The sequence below is a fragment of the Phyllostomus discolor genome, chromosome 4 (assembly GCF_004126475.2).
Source record: "Phyllostomus discolor isolate MPI-MPIP mPhyDis1 chromosome 4, mPhyDis1.pri.v3, whole genome shotgun sequence".
NCBI lineage: Eukaryota > Metazoa > Chordata > Mammalia > Chiroptera > Phyllostomidae > Phyllostomus > Phyllostomus discolor.
Genome location: NC_040906.2, coordinates 16,573,587 through 16,588,997, shown reverse-complemented (window position 1 = coordinate 16,588,997; position 15,411 = coordinate 16,573,587). Strand labels below are relative to the sequence as shown.

The 15,411-nt window shown below is 45.0% G+C and overlaps 1 protein-coding gene across 1 annotated transcript; it reads left to right on the top strand.

The window, feature by feature from the left end:
* Positions 1 to 791: 791 nt before the first annotated feature.
* Positions 792 to 3,422, top strand: RPL37A (ribosomal protein L37a). Its single transcript, XM_028509808.2, has 4 exons — positions 792 to 900; positions 1,292 to 1,420; positions 1,967 to 2,049; positions 3,306 to 3,422. Exons 1-4 carry the CDS (start codon positions 898 to 900, stop codon positions 3,367 to 3,369), a joined length of 279 nt encoding a protein of 92 aa, XP_028365609.1. The 5' UTR covers positions 792 to 897; the 3' UTR covers positions 3,370 to 3,422.
* The last annotated feature ends 11,989 nt before the right edge of the window (positions 3,423 to 15,411 follow it).

Genomic DNA, 15,411 nt, shown 5'->3' with positions numbered 1-15,411 from the left:
CCGCCCATGATGGCTATGAATGCAGCCCAACACAAAATTGTAAATTTACTTAAAACCTTTTTTTCTCATCAATTTTTAGAAGTGTTTGTGTATTTAATGTGTGGCCCAAGACAACTCTTCTTTCAGTGTGGCGCAGAGATGCCAAAAGGCTGGACATCTCTGGTAGAGCCTTTTTTTAGTTCTAACAGAACTATAGTGACACAGACAAACTAAACATTTTACAAACCCATCTCATCATCATACAACGCAAGATACCATTTCCACTTTCAACAAGTATCCATCATTACAGATTCGTGCCAGGCTCTCTGCACAGTCCTGGGATGCAGAGGCAGACACACAGGCCTTGCCTCATGGAACTGACTTGCAGTGACCTTGGGTTTTGTGCTTTTTAAATAGACTCTTAACATCTTATAGCAATATGGCGCATTGGAGTGGAGCCTTGGTTTTTAGTCACCACTGTGTTGGTTCTCCTGCACAAGGCCTGCTGCTTTTAAAAGATACGATGTAGGGGGAAAAAAAAATACTAGCTGGAGTCACAAGATTTTAGCACTTCTCGAAGCCAAGAGCCAGTGAACAAGTCCCTTAAAATTTGAATTCTTCCTTGTCCAAAAAAGGGAGGAAACGGTATCCACACTGCAGGATTTGTGAGATGTAAGAAAACGTGGACGCTTAAGGGGCTTCCACTATACTCTGTTGCTATGATCTGTCAATCACAGTAAACCTGATGGAGAAACTCCCCGCCACACAACCCAGCAGGCCTTGCGATGGAAGAAACCGCCCGGCCATAGAGCTCAGAGCCTAGCTGGGCCTCACACGCCCCACTTCCGTTCGTCTTCCTAAAGCCGCGCTTGCGCAGTGCGCCGCTTCCTCTTGCGGTCCGACCTCTTTTGCGGCAAAATGGTAATCGTCTGTCTCGTTGGGGCCTAGGTTGTTTATCCACCTGCATCTGTTCTTCTCTTGGTTTCTTCGCCCTAATTCGCCTCTGCTGGCTAGCCCTGCCCTGTGTCCTCGGCCTCCGTGCCTTTGTGGCTCCTCTTGGACGCACACTGCAGCGGAGGAGCGGAGTGGAGCGGCTGGTCGGGGCCTGGGCCATTGGGGCCGGGTTAGGAGGAAATTCTTGGAGCACCGGGGTCGCTTTGGCCCCTGGTTGCTCCGGGGTGGAGTCGGGGCAGCCAGGGCACAGGCAGGGGCTGGGTGAGTGGAGAAGTGGTTACGGAGGCTCTGGGTCTTGGGGCAGTGGGGCAAGCTCTGTCTTTTCGGGGTCCTGATAACGCTGGTTCGTTCTTACCAGGCCAAACGCACCAAGAAAGTCGGAATCGTCGGTAAATACGGCACCCGTTATGGCGCCTCCCTCAGGAAGATGGTGAAGAAAATTGAGATCAGCCAGCACGCCAAGTATACTTGCTCCTTCTGTGGCAAAGTGAGAACGGGCTTGGCTCGGGTCGGGGGAGAGGGAGCGCAGGGGTCCTTCCGGGCGTCTCGAAGTTTGTAAACAGTGCTGGTGCCCACCTGTTCAGCAGTTCGAGCCGTGCGCACCACGGACGATCAGTTAGTTATAAGGAGACGGAATATTGTTGCACACTTTGGGTTTGGTGAAACGTTTTTCACTCGCAGAAAACCACTTGGGAACTAAAGGGTTAACAGTGATGACGGAGCCCCAGCCTAAGCCAACCCTGCACTGCAGAAATGGTTCTGGCGGTTCTGTGTGCTGGAGCTGCTAGAGGTTTTCATGTAATGTCCGTATTACAAGGACTTGGTTACAGCAGTCCTTGTTTTTGTTGTTTGGGGTAGGAGGGGGTCTTTCATATCTTTGGCACTATCATCACTATGACTTCGAATTGTGCGTGAAGAAACTTAGGGGTGTTATAAACAATCTCCCTAAAGAGGACGCCAATTTTCATTTTCTGGTGTAAGTCAGACTCCTGGGTGCATTTGACCCACAGGAAAAACGGGTTGTCTCTTGCAGACCAAGATGAAGAGGCGAGCGGTGGGGATCTGGCACTGCGGCTCCTGCATGAAGACGGTCGCTGGCGGTGCCTGGACCTACAAGTGAGTCCATTTCCTCGTGGTGTTTGGAAGTGTGTGGCCCAGTGGTAGTCCCGGCTTGACACTGGGGGCTGGTTTTATCTCTTCACAGGACTGAGAAAGTAAGGCTGCTTTTGTTGTCCCCGCCCCCCCCCCCCCCCCCCGGACTTTTGAGTTATGGTTCGAGTTATTCAAAGAGAGAAAACTACTGAAGTAACAAATTAAGTCTTGATTCACGTTGAAGTCCTTAGGGTCGTCATCATGAGCGTAGTCATAGCACTGTACAGGTGTGATAGTGGGGGACTTTGACTTGCACCTGCAGGCTGCTGCTCTAGAAACTGAGGGTTGCTTAGCTTATTAACCGTGTGGAGACTTGAGGCCATCTGGACCACTACACATTTGCCACCCACAGTATTGCTTGGGCCTCTGTGAGCCTGACAAGGGCCAGGTGATGCTGCTGAGATTAACTCTGGGCTGGTTTTGGATTGCGTGGCCTCTTTAAGGTGGCTCAGCTCTGGAAGTTGGGGTACTTCTGTGGCTCTGAAGGGGCCTAATCTTGGAATTCATCGCTGACCCTGAAGGCTGAGGTGTTCTTCCTCAGGCCAGTGTCTTGACTTGTGCTGTCCAGTCTACTAGCCATCTCTATGTAAGATGGTTTGGCTAGTGTGGTTGAAGAATTGAATTTTAATTTAATTTTAAAACTGAGGCACTGTAAAATTGGAAAATGTTGACATGACTACAATGGGTATGTGTATAAGTGCCTGTGGGGTTTTCGGAGGGCAGAAGGCAGGGTGGGAGTAGGGAGTTCTCTTGGTTGTGATAGTAAAACGAGTTAGCATTCAGATACCCCCAGGGTAGGGTGGGGTGGGGATGTGTTTTTCAGGTACTGTTCCTAAATCTTGTAGTAATAGATAGCTGTCTTTCCAAAATGTGCTTTAGTCCGTTCTACCGCCTTGGACATGGTTTTCTTGGTACCTCCTATTTATTGTACCATTTTATAATTTATTAGTTTCTTCTAGCATTTTGTTCATTACCTCTTTTATGAGTTTACATCAGTCTCTTGCAACCATTCTTCCATGTTAATGTGTTTATGCTCTGTTTGAGAAGTCAGATGCAAGAGGTTGCCTGTCTCATTCTGCAAGAGCCCAGAGATATGACACATAGAGGATGCTATCTGTCATCGTTTAGATTGGACTGTAAAAATGAGGCAGATCTGCTCGTTAGCCATTTCACGTGTTGACAGTTAATTATGTTGGACCCAAATTTGTTTTTCTTTCCAGCACCACTTCTGCTGTCACAGTAAAGTCGGCCATCAGAAGACTGAAGGAATTGAAAGACCAGTAGACCAGCTCCACAATTTGAAGCATTGCTAGCATACAATAAAGGGGTTAATTTATCTAACAAAATTACTTTGGTTTGTTGACTTTATTAAGTAGATGTTCTGGTTTACATTATATTAATATTGCTTTCTGGAAAAAAAAAGACTTGCAAATTAAAATCCTTCTAATTTTTCAGTAGTCAAGTGATACAGGAGTATAAGCCTTACAGGTTAGGTATGTCTTAGTTTTCTATGTTTTTGCCCATTCAGTCTCAAGATACATTGGTTCAAATTGCAAACTTGTTTTTAGATCACAGTTAATATATTTTTAATGTTTCTAAAGATAGAGTGGACATATCCTTCCTCTTGATATTTTGTCTGTTGTTACCATCATCTTCAGAAAACTAAAACAGTTAGAATTTCAGAACAAATTTAGCCAATACCTGTATCAGTCTCCATTTTTCAGTCTACACACAAGGATTCAGTTATTCAATTTGCTGTAGATGGTCACACTAGTAGGTATTTGAGAGTTGTGAATAGTTGAGATTATGAGTAACATTTATTCAGTCCATCTCTTAAATGCTCTGTAAGGCCACTGCTCTGATATGTCCCTTCAATTCTGCACTGGCTCTCCTCAGACTCTCAGAGTAACACCCTGTGCCAAGCTCTTAGGAAACTGATACCAGCAGTAACTACAGGTATTTTAATTTGGGTTATTGTTGCCCCTGACAGTTGGGTTCCCTGCCTTACACCAGTACCTGGCATAAGTCCCTGCTTGCTGTGGGCTTAAATGATGAGTAAGTATGTGTGGGTCTGTTTTGTGACAAAATAACACTAACTGACTTGGTACTGTCAGGCATCATTAAGTACTGCTAGGAGTAGGACCAGAATTTACAAGTCAGAGTTGTAGAAGAGTTTGACACAGGTCTTCAGGGATCCCGGGTGAAAGGCTAGGCTTCCACATCAGCATAGGGAGTTGAATATACCAGGTGGCTGGGTAGTTGTGTGGTCTGGGTTCTGTTACTTGACCTCTAAGTAAACTTCCTGAACAGTTCCTGGTAGAGTAGGAAGGGGTATACAATGGCAGCTGGGGTTACTAATTAGGAGCCTTATTTGAAAGCTTTCGTGTAACTGCTTAGGAATTTGGATGTGATTTTGTAATAAGCAGTCATTTTATATTTAACCTTTGTTGAGCCTGTGTACTCTTAAGTGCTGAATGTCATCTAATTCCACAAGTTAATGAAGTGTAGATAATATTCCATACATACATGAGAAGGATGCACAACTTGTCAATGATGCGGCTGGGGTTTGAACCCCTGTATTCCTGGCTCCAGAGCTAATAATCCTGGACACTGTTTATTGATTTTAACATTTTTTATGATAGTTGAAGAGTGGATGAAGGACAGAGACCAGTTAGAAGACCATTGAACCATAGAAGTAATAAACTTCTGTGGTTAAGGAAGTAAGGACTTCCTCGAGGTTTCACAAGGCAGCTGGTGAGTCTGAAAATGGGGTTTTTGGCTCCTAGTCCGCATATGTTCTTTATCTGTTTCATAGACTAAAGATCCCCACCTTCATGTTGCTCTTTTAAATGCAGCCTCGCCCACTCCACAGTGGTTTTCTGAGCCTTTGGTTTTCAGTCATTTAATTGACTGCATCAGGACATAAAGCTGAATGGAGTGGGTGCTCCTCCCTAGACTGTTAAATTACATCGCACGGTATCCTAGATACCAGTTTGGGTGCTCTGATGAACGTGTAGGTGTCCAGAAAGCCAGAGCAGGAGCACATTTAAGTGCAGGTTTGGTTCTGGTGTGGAGATGCAGGGTGGGGATACTTGAGCCTTGTTTTTGAGGATTATCAGTGAGAGATGAGAATTAGAGACCAGGTTCTGGGGCTGGTCAAGAATTTTGGGAGGACCCAACTAAGATGGAAAGTAATACATCCGTAGCAGCAGTTTCAAGATGAAGAGAATCTAGAGGTCTACAAAGTTGGAAGTTGCTTTTACTGTCTTCTGGAAAGCCAAGAGCCAATTTGTTGTGAATAGCACTGGGCTGACATTCAACGGTAAAGAAAGGGAATTTTGATTCTGTTTGGGATTTATTAGTCAAACTGAGTTGGTCACATTGGCATTGTGCCACAGTCACCCCTGTAGGCCAGGGCCCTTGAGAAGGGTGTCATTAGAATGGGTGGTATGGAGGACCCCAAAGACCCACATGTATTTTTGTGGGTTCAGCTAGTGAAAGGGTGAGGGTAGAGACCGTTCATTGGACCAGTATCTGCTGACCGCCCTGAAATACAGGTGTGGTGACCACTCACCCTGAAATACAGGTGTGGTGACCACTCAGCTCACGAGTGGAGTTGAAGCAGCATACCTCATTAAACTCAGTGTAGAAAACCATGGCAAAAGTGTTCAAAAGTAATTAATGCCAATTTCGATGAAAATGCTAGTTTCCCTTTCCCCAGAACTTGGAAAAATGTTTCTAAAATTTATTTGGAAGCGGCAAAGTTATGTCTATATAGAATAGTTAAGAACATTGATTCTAGAGTCAGAAGTAGGAGTTTAAGTCTCTTGTTAGCTAGAAACTTGGGGCAGGTTTACTACCTTTCTGAGTTTTAGTTTCCTCATCTGTATAAAATGGGTATAACAGTTTTTCCTTTAAGCAACACATCAGGTAAATTTGGTTTGAAAACACTCTCACCAGTGGGACCCAGGAACCCAGGAACGTATACTAACCTGACAGTCACTGGTGCTGGTCTTCAGTTGGTGTGTTACGCCAGAAGCGGGGGTCAGGAGGGAAACTGCCTGTGCAAAGGATGGTTGATGACTGTGGGGAAGGAAGGTGAGCTGTGAGGTTTTGGTTGTAAAAGCTTTTGTAAGATGGGTTTTTGGCCTAAGGGTAAAGAAGCTAAAGCAAGATTTTTGGTAGTAGGAAACCCCTACATACCCTGTATGCGTGCATGTGCACACGTGTGACCACATGACTGGCCCTTCATGTAGAGTGCTGTTTTTGTGGTTTAAATTTCTCAGGCTGTTGGGATATTCCTTGAGAAACAAGGTTGGTTTGCTCTTACGCATCTGATCTTCCTGTGCTATTTGTGTTGTCTATGTGAAGACATGGCCGCTCTGTCATGGGTAAAATTCTAGCTAGGGCTCAGGCAATAACTTTTCCAGGTGTTTTATATAGGCATTTTAGTCTGATTGTAGATTACTTTGCCAGTGTTAGTTTACCTGTGGAGAAAATAAGTGTGGGTTGGCTTCATTTACACAGAAACCATAAAAGGATTACCCCAAGTACTATGGGAAAAAGTACCAACAGCTGATAGAGTAAATGGAACCAATCAGTTATCTTCAGAGAATTCGAGTCAAATGCCATAGGAGCTGAGTTTTACACTCAGGCAGAGCACTAAGAGAGTTGTGGACTCCTGCTGTCCATCACAGCGCTGCCCCAGTCCCTACCTGTTGCAGCTAGTTTTTGGTTGCATGCAGTGGAGACTGACTCAAGCTCATTAAAGCAGAAGTATGTATTGCAGGGTCATGGAGGGCTTCACGGTATAGAAGAAAAAGACTAGGTTTGTAAGGGAAAGAAACCCAGGCATCTTCACGGTTATCAGTGGTAAAAGCTGAAAGTCTCCTTAAGGGTGAATCACATCTGTGTTATATTCTTACACTGTTCAGGAGTCAAAAACTTGGAGAGAACGTCCAGTTGGCCTAATTGAGGTCACATTTCCGTCTCTTAGCACCTCAGTCTCACCAAGGCTATGTACGAAAGGAAAAATCTCAAAGGAAATCACAGATTGGCTGTAATTTTAGGAGGGCAAGTATCCTAACATCAGAATTGAATTAGACTCTTACTACTTTTTAAATAAACCATCTAGTACAAAAGGAACACTTCCTGTATTTTGTTCCTCAAACTGACCTTGCAAATTGCAACTCAGGTAAGAACACAACATGGCCAGAAGTGTACACTGAAGTGTTTCCCAGCTTCGTCCTGGAAACCAGAGGGCGTCGACCATGGCCGGAGTAGGAGCTCCTGGAGTTCAGCCAATAGGTGATGTTGTGGATTGAGCTATCAGTGGGTAATGTGGAGTAATGGCTCCCATCCTCCTACCCATCCCCACCATGTAGGATGAGATTAGACATACTTAGTAACTGGTGAAGTAACTTTGTCTTCTGGTCAGTGGAGGGAGGGCTACTAGATTGGGAAAGGTCAAGTACAATCTTCTAGAACTGAACTCTCCCCAATCCCGAACTCACACCAAGATAGAAGAACAAAAGCAATCTCCGGGGAATCAGATGAACGGCACCACCAAACAACTGAAGTTGTCATGAGCAATGGTCTCGTGATCACAGCCAGCTTCAGCCGTGATTCTGAATGTAGTTGTCTGTGGAGTACAGTGTTCTTTTCCTCTTATCCCTGTCTACAAAGTAATGAAAATTAATTAGAGGAACAGCAGTATACTTGAACTGTTTTACTTGAGGGCTGTCATCACATTCTCTTGTCATAATCCTGAAGGATCTTGGTCATGTTGGTATCTCATGTATTTATGTGTTACACCAATGACATAACCGGATTGAGTATCTATAGGCATATGGTCCTACTGCCTTGGTTTCTTCCTTTAATTCAGTTGGCCTCATTGGGGCGTTCCCTATGTCAGCTAATGGGAGAGGAAAAAGTACTTTACGGATGGGTCTGCATGCTGTACAGGCATTAGCTGAAAGTGGACAGAGGTAACCCTGAAAGACAATAGTGAAGGGAAATCCCAGTGGGCAGAACCTAGGGTGTTACCACTTTGCATACACAAAGAGAGATGGCTTGAAGTATCAATATTTTTTTTTAACTGATTCGTGGACAGTGGTTAATGGGTTAGCCAGCTGGTCCAAGTTGGAAAGAATAAGAATCTAAGGTTGTGACAAGGATGTTGTAGGAATGGGTGGATAGAATTCTTAGAATGAGTTCAGAGTTGATATTTCTATACCATGTACGTGTCCACCAGAAAACATGCACTACAGATACTCCTCTCCCTGACCAGATAAATAAGCTGTTTTCCTCGTCCACTGAACAAAACAGTCCCACGAACAGCCCCAAAACAGGCCCATGAACGAAACAGTCACGATAGCGGAGGTGGAGCTGTGCGTGAGGTAATAAAGATGGGTCTCTCCTTGCCACGGGCCACCTGGCTGTTGCCTCTGCGGAGTGGCAGCTGCAATGAGAGGCCAGTGCTGAGCCCTAAAAGAACGCCATTTCCTGGAAGTACCATTGAGCCAAGAGATTACATTAAATGCCTCCCATCATGCAAAAGACAGCAGTTTGTCCTCTTAAGGGGCTGTTAGGGCTCTTGGACACGTGTTGTATTATGGCTGTGGATTTGTCTTCCTTGCCTATAGTATCTCTGCCACACTATATCCTGCCTATAATATCTTTACCACGTGCCCCATCATCTACAGATAGCTTGCTTGGTAGACTTAGTGATTTGCTGAAGCCTGGACGAGCTGGGAGTTGTTAAACCACTATGAGGTGAGGTACTGTCCTACGTGATGGGTATGTACCTTAAACCTATCAGTGCTTGGTGCTCCCTCCCCCGTGGCGTCTTCTCCCTCAGAGCCAGGATGCACGCATGGGTCAAGAAATCAAGAAGTGGAAGTGGGACTCGCACCACTGAGAGTTACGCCACTTAACTCGTTGAAGGCATTTTTGCTTCCCTTGTTTGAGACCTTGAGTTTGGTGAGTTTGGAGGTCTTACTGCTTGGGGAAGCAATGTTTCTTCCAGGGAATACCACCTTGGTTCTATTTAAATTGAACCTTGAGACAGTTCTCTGATCATTTCAGGCTCTTCATGTCACTGAACCAACACTCCAGACACGTAACCTTCATCACCCAGCTCTGTTCCAGGAGGTTTCCCGCCCTCTGTGGCCTGTAGCTTGTTCTCTGGCTTCTGGTTAGGTTCAGTGTTGGAAGGCACCAGCAGAAGACTTGGCAGATGAGGAGAAAGTGGAGTTATGCTATTTATTTCCCCTGCTGTTGCTTGCAGAGTTGCTTCAGGTAGACTATTCGGTCAAGGCTACACCTCTGTTAGGAGGCTCTTTCCTGTTCTGGAGCTACTCTGTGATTCCGTCACTACTGCCTCCTATAGGCTGAGGGCAGTAATGGCTTCCCGCTGTTACTAGTCCTGGAGGACAAAGGCCACTGTTGCTTTTCCTTAGCCTGACCACACTGTCGATGGTAGTCCCTTTATTCAACTTCCCTTAGTTACCCCAATTGGGTATCCATCTGTTTTCTGCCAGGACCAGAACAAACCAGATGTTTCATAGTAACTTGCTTTCAAATTTCTAGAGCGAAAATCATTCTGCAATTTTTTTCGTAGTGTATGTCATGTTATTTCTTCCTCTTCTGTTCTGCAATAAGACATTTTTGTCTCCCTAAATCTCCCTTCGGGCAACATATCTCCTTTGTTCCATTTGGTTACAGTGAGGTTACCAGTAACGTGCTCCTTTCCTTTGGCCACAGAAGGATGGTCACATGGCACAAGTTGCTGGTTAAATGTTATTTCTTCAAGGAATTTATAATTTGGGCAGAGTTACACACAGAGGCAATTAGTTGGACTTGAGTCTTAGTGGAAGTACCTGAGAGACCATAATTTCTGCCTCCAGGATGACCTCAAGTTGCCCTGGTTCTTGCTTAGATGCAGCTTAAGAGGGAATTATTGACTAGAAAGATAAATGAGAGAAGTCCAGAAGCACAAAGACCAATGGAAAGGAATGAGCAGGTGTAAGAGACACAGGACATACAATGAAGAGTTTTCCCAGAGGGGGCAGAGAGGAGGGATGATGATGACTCAAAATTTTCCAAATCCAATAAAAAATTACCAAGCCGCAGATTCACTGTGAGCCTTAGGTACAATTTGAACATTTCACCTAAAAAGTCATATGGTGAGCTTGAGTGTGATGCTGTTACGTTATGGAATTATATGCTTATGATTTTGTAATAAAAAAGGAATTATTTGTGCCGGACCCTGTATATTGTAATATCTGGTAATCATTGAAAGAATAGAAAATAATATTTTAACAAAGTAATAGAATGGAAATAGAAATGAAAGCACTTGATTAGAGGGTAAAGAACTAGTAAGACAAATACTGCACAGTAACACGATAGATGAAGCACATATGTGTGTGTATGTATATATAAAATAAATATATATCTTATGCATGGATGCTTCAGTTGTAAAGGTAGTCCAGTTAGATTACATATACAGCATATAAAGATTAAAGAAAGATATACTTGAAGATAAGGAATCAGATATAAATAAAATACAAGGATACAGACACATTAAAAATAAAAACAAAGGTTTCAAGTAAGAGGTTGAGAAAAGATACAACCTGCAAACACTAATCCATGAAACGAGCTGTAGTACCATTTGACCAAGTGAACTTTGAGGCAGAAAAGCACGACTGGAGACATTTATATTGTAAAACAAAAAAGTGTGTGCATGAATTTTCAGCATTTCTGAGGCATTGGTGAAGATCTGAAACACTAGGTAAGTAGGTAGTGCTGGCCGTGCAGATGCTCTTGAGGAGCAGATTGGAGAACTCGGAGAAACACTGGTTAGAGGAAATCCGGGAGAACCGCTGTCCGTGCGGCCTCTGCAGGCGTCCAAGGCGACCCAGCGGGCCGGGACGGCGAGCTGGGGAACAGGGGAATTCATTAAGTTCTAATAATAGATGTTTCTATGAAGCAAAAACTCAAAATACCAAGAAATGTTTTAATAGCTCAAGATACAGTAATGCTAATCATTTTTTTAAATTAACGGTTCAAGCTGAAGTACAGCCACATTCTTTGCTGTGGTCTGTTCTCTTACTGAAGCCTGCCAAACTGTTTTGTTTCCTGGGTTGACATTAAGCACGGATGCATCCCTGAAATGTCAACGGGAAAACAGAATAATAATCTTTGTGTGTGTCACTATAGTCACTTGATTTTCTGTGCTGACTTTGGAAAACAACCTTCGTGAGATGTCAGATTATAGTTGCTAGTTCTCTTGATATTTTTGAAGGTTTAAATAGTGCACTTTGGCCTTGGAACCCAGTGGATTTACATATATTCTTTGGGAGTCAAATTTGTAAATCAGGAAAGTACTTACCATTCATTCCTTCAACAAAGCAGAGAAATTTGCAGCATGTGTTGTCTGTAAGGATCAAATATAACACTAGGGGGCGATGCAGCATAACTAGAAGAAAGGAACATAGCCTGACAATTAAGGATTAGGTTTGGAAGGTGCATCTTGAGGCCAGGATATGGTCAAGAGCTTGTGTAAAGTTACAGCATAGTGAGTACCAAGTTACTCTTATATTTCCATAGTGTCATAAAGTGACCAAGCAGACTAAGGAAAAAAGGAAGCCATGAGGAGTTAATTACAGGTCTTTGAGACAAATAACCTACTGAATTGCAATTAAGATGAACTTGGGTGTATTTTCTACGGTCAGCTAGTTTGAAGAGAAAATTTGATTCTGTATTAGTATTTTCATTTTGTTAATATAATTATTTTTACTAGTAAAAATTAAACAACTCTACAGTGATAATGCATCGTTAAAATGCATTTCATTGAATAAGATTTCACTTATCAAGCACTTCTCAAATTGGGTTTACAGGTTTCTGACCATATTTTCAGAGTCTTCAGGAACCTTTTTCTCTTTAAAAAGGTCAGTACAGGAGGGAAGTATTGAATACACCATTGAAACACTGGGCTTTGTAATTGGGTAACTAGAGCAATGAAAACATGAACCGATGAGGGAAGCTAAGTGAGAGCTGGCCCCCAAAAGTGGGTCAAAAGGTTACACTAGTGCAGGGAGATGCCCTAGTGGTGCTACCACTGGGCAGAGCCAGTGGGTGCCCAGTGGAAGTAAGACTTGCAAGGGAGCCAGTAGGAGAGGGCTTCTCTGGAGGGAGCTGTGTGTGTGTATGCATGCACGTACACACGCACACACGCGGAATGGTGCAGTTGTTAAGATCAAAGGCCAATATCACAGGGGTGACAAATGGGTCTTCTCTTTCCTAATGTTCTTTTTCTCTAATCTTTTTCCCTCCCAAGCACCTATTCTTTAACTCATCAGCTTAAGGCTGTTCTGCTCATAAATTTCCCTGCTGTAGGAAACCTAACACAGGCACCCTGCCGTGAGCCCAGCTGCATTCCAGGGGCTTGGCCTGTGTGAATTCATTTAACCCTTGTGCCAGCCCTGCACTGGGTAACTGGGACCCTATTTTACAAGACTCCTCATAACTGTTCCTGCTTACCTTTCCAGCCTCACCTATTGACATGTCCGGTTTCTTCTAAGGAACCCACCGGGCTGAACTTTCTGTTATTCGAATGCACCATTCTTTTAAGACCATAGCTAGTATTGGTTGTGCTCTTTATTGCCAATTCTCTGTTCCTCTGGCAGTTTCTCCTCTTCTCCTCACACCAAACTCATGGCATCAGTATGATTTCCACCCCCTCCCATTTTACAGAAGTTAAATGTTATGGCTGTGGTCATACACCTCAGAGAGGGATAATACTGTGGGGAAAGGATGAGCTTTGGAGGCAGAAATTACGTTATCCAGCTTCAGCTCTGGCGTTTACTGACTTGAACTTCAGAGAATGTTATTCTCTTTTTACAGATAAAGAGACTAAGGTTTTCTGGAGTGGCATATAGTGAAGGATTTTGGTGATGGGAGTGTCTACCTAGGCAAGAAACAAAGGCAAAACATTAGAGGAGAAGCAACAGAATGGAAAGGAAACAATGTTTTCAAGGGATAATGTTAACAAGTACAGGCAGGACCCAGCTAATTAAGTTGGGGCACGTGCACATTCAGACTGAGGAATCTGGCATGTCACACTTTAGAGACGAGTGCAGGGGATGGCCAGCAGAGGGAGCCCTTGACAAGTTTTGCTCCCCAGGTCTGGACTCAGAAGACTAAGAAAGTGGCATTTTCCCTGGTGCTCCCCAACCATGAGCTAATTTAATTTCCCTTCCCATTCTCATCTTTACCCATCTTATTAATGATATCATTTCCCTAAAGAAGTGCCTAGGACGTGCTAGCAGCTGTGCCTCTTACAAGGCCCTGTGAGGTTGCTGCGTGACTCCTTTTCACTGGATGAGAAATCCACGCCTCAGAGGAATTGAAGAACAGCCCGTTTAGCTACCCAGCTGACAAGTAGTTGATTCAGGATCCCAGTTCTTAGGGCTTTGGGATTCTCAGGGCAGCCTCCTCAACCCAAAGTCACTTCTCTGTGTCTCCGAATCTTTCATGGGCCTGTACTTATCCCTCCCCTGCAAATGCAAACCAGGGTGCAAATGGGGCTAAAAAGAACGCTAAGAGTAGCATAGTCGGTTCTTTTCATCAGGGGCATTTCAAAAACGACGCTTTAACTCAAAGGCCGTGCCCACTGCAGCTGGCCAGTAGGAAAGAAGAGTGGGGGCTGGTGGCGACGGCAGCACCGAGGGTGTGGATTGGAGCTTTAAAATCCCCTCGTGGTTTCGGTTTGCCTCCTCTCTCTGCTTCTTATAAGCAGCTGACATTATCTTAATTTTACACCCTAAGTTTGCAAATACAGCTTCAGGATTCTGTTCTGGCTGCTCCCTTCCCACCTTCCCTAAACTCCACCATGGCAGCCGTTAGTGGCAGTACTCAAACTCCCTCCTGTCAGTGATGCTGGGTCAGCACGTTTGGGGGACCCCCAAACCAAAGAGCTCTGACTTCACATCTTTCCCTGCTACAAGATAAAGACTGCCATCTTCTCCCGCCCTGGGACCCCACCGTGCGGCTCGGTGTGGGGCCAAGTCCTCGGGGGGTGCTCAGCAAAGACTTGGTGACAGGCTGATGGATGGGTCCCCGCCTGTGCCTGCCCTCCGGTCCACGCCTGCAGGCTCTGGCCTGGGTCCACCATTTGGCTGCCTGAGGGTCTGCTTTGCTTTGTTGAGTCAGCACCAGTGAGTCAGGGCCGAGATTGGCTGGGGTTAGGGGTTGGTGCTGCAGGACACTGGGAAGGGAGTAAGAGTTCACTAGCCCAAAGCATGACAAGGTGAAGAACATCTGAATGGAGGGCACTGGGAGTTGTAGTCAGAGGAGCCAGAGCTGACCTGTTGATTCACTGACCATTGGCCATTGGGGGAACACTGTACTGTGGACGAACACAAGGGGCTGCCCACATCGTATTGCTTAGGACCCTAGAAACATCCCCATCTTGTCCCCCTGCCCCCCGCCCCATGCTTCAGCTTCAACTCTACTCCTTTAAGAGATGCCAAAGTGGAACCAAATCTCCATGAACTCTACTAAGGGAAGATGAGAAGACAGGTGAGTGAAATTCTCAGACGCACCCCAGCAGCAATTCAGCCATCCTTTTGCCAGAATTTCTGAGAATCAAAACGGAGTGGCTGGTGACATTTGGTGGCCGGTGGGTAGAGTGACAGAAGTTTAGAGAAGTCAGCCTTCCAATAACGGAGGAGGGAGTGGATGGGACGAGGTAAACCAATGATGCTGTTCTGGCTAAGTGTCAAGCAAGACAATGACGCCAGTGTTGTCCCCAGAACCACAGGCCTCACGGCACCCTGGAATCACACTGCGGGGGGTATACATACAGGCTGTCTCATCCAGCTCCGTCGTTTTACAGAGAAGGAGGTGCAGAGCCAGCGAAGTGGCGTCACTAACTCACAGTCCTACAACTGCATGGTTATGGGGCCAGAGCCAAATGCAGGGCTTTTTCTACGACAACTGAGGATCAAATACACGACCAGCCTCGGAGGAGTTCAGGGTTGCTTTTGGGGCAGGTTTGGGGATGTGAGATTCCTTACTGCCCAGGAGATGAGAAACTCCAGAGGCCCTTGATTTGACATTTCTGTTCCTCTGAAAGATCCAGTGTCTTTTCAGGTCAGTTGGTCTCCTGAGCTTTTTTCATTCTCAGGAGTAAGGTTATTAAGAGTTAGGGCCAAACAGAGTGAAAATGTCCTATCAAAAAAGCCTTGGGTTTCTGACTAACAGGAGGAAGACGGATGCAGATGGGGTTGTTCATTGCAGGGTCCTTCTAACTGGCCATAGGGG

Bases quoted from the DNA above. Each gene is read 5' to 3' on its own strand.
- RPL37A (XM_028509808.2), top strand. The intron at 1,421-1,966 runs GTGAGAACGGGC...TGTCTCTTGCAG, and splicing joins CTTGCTCCTTCTGTGGCAAA to ACCAAGATGAAGAGGCGAGC. The intron at 2,050-3,305 runs GTGAGTCCATTT...TTTTCTTTCCAG, and splicing joins GGCGGTGCCTGGACCTACAA to CACCACTTCTGCTGTCACAG.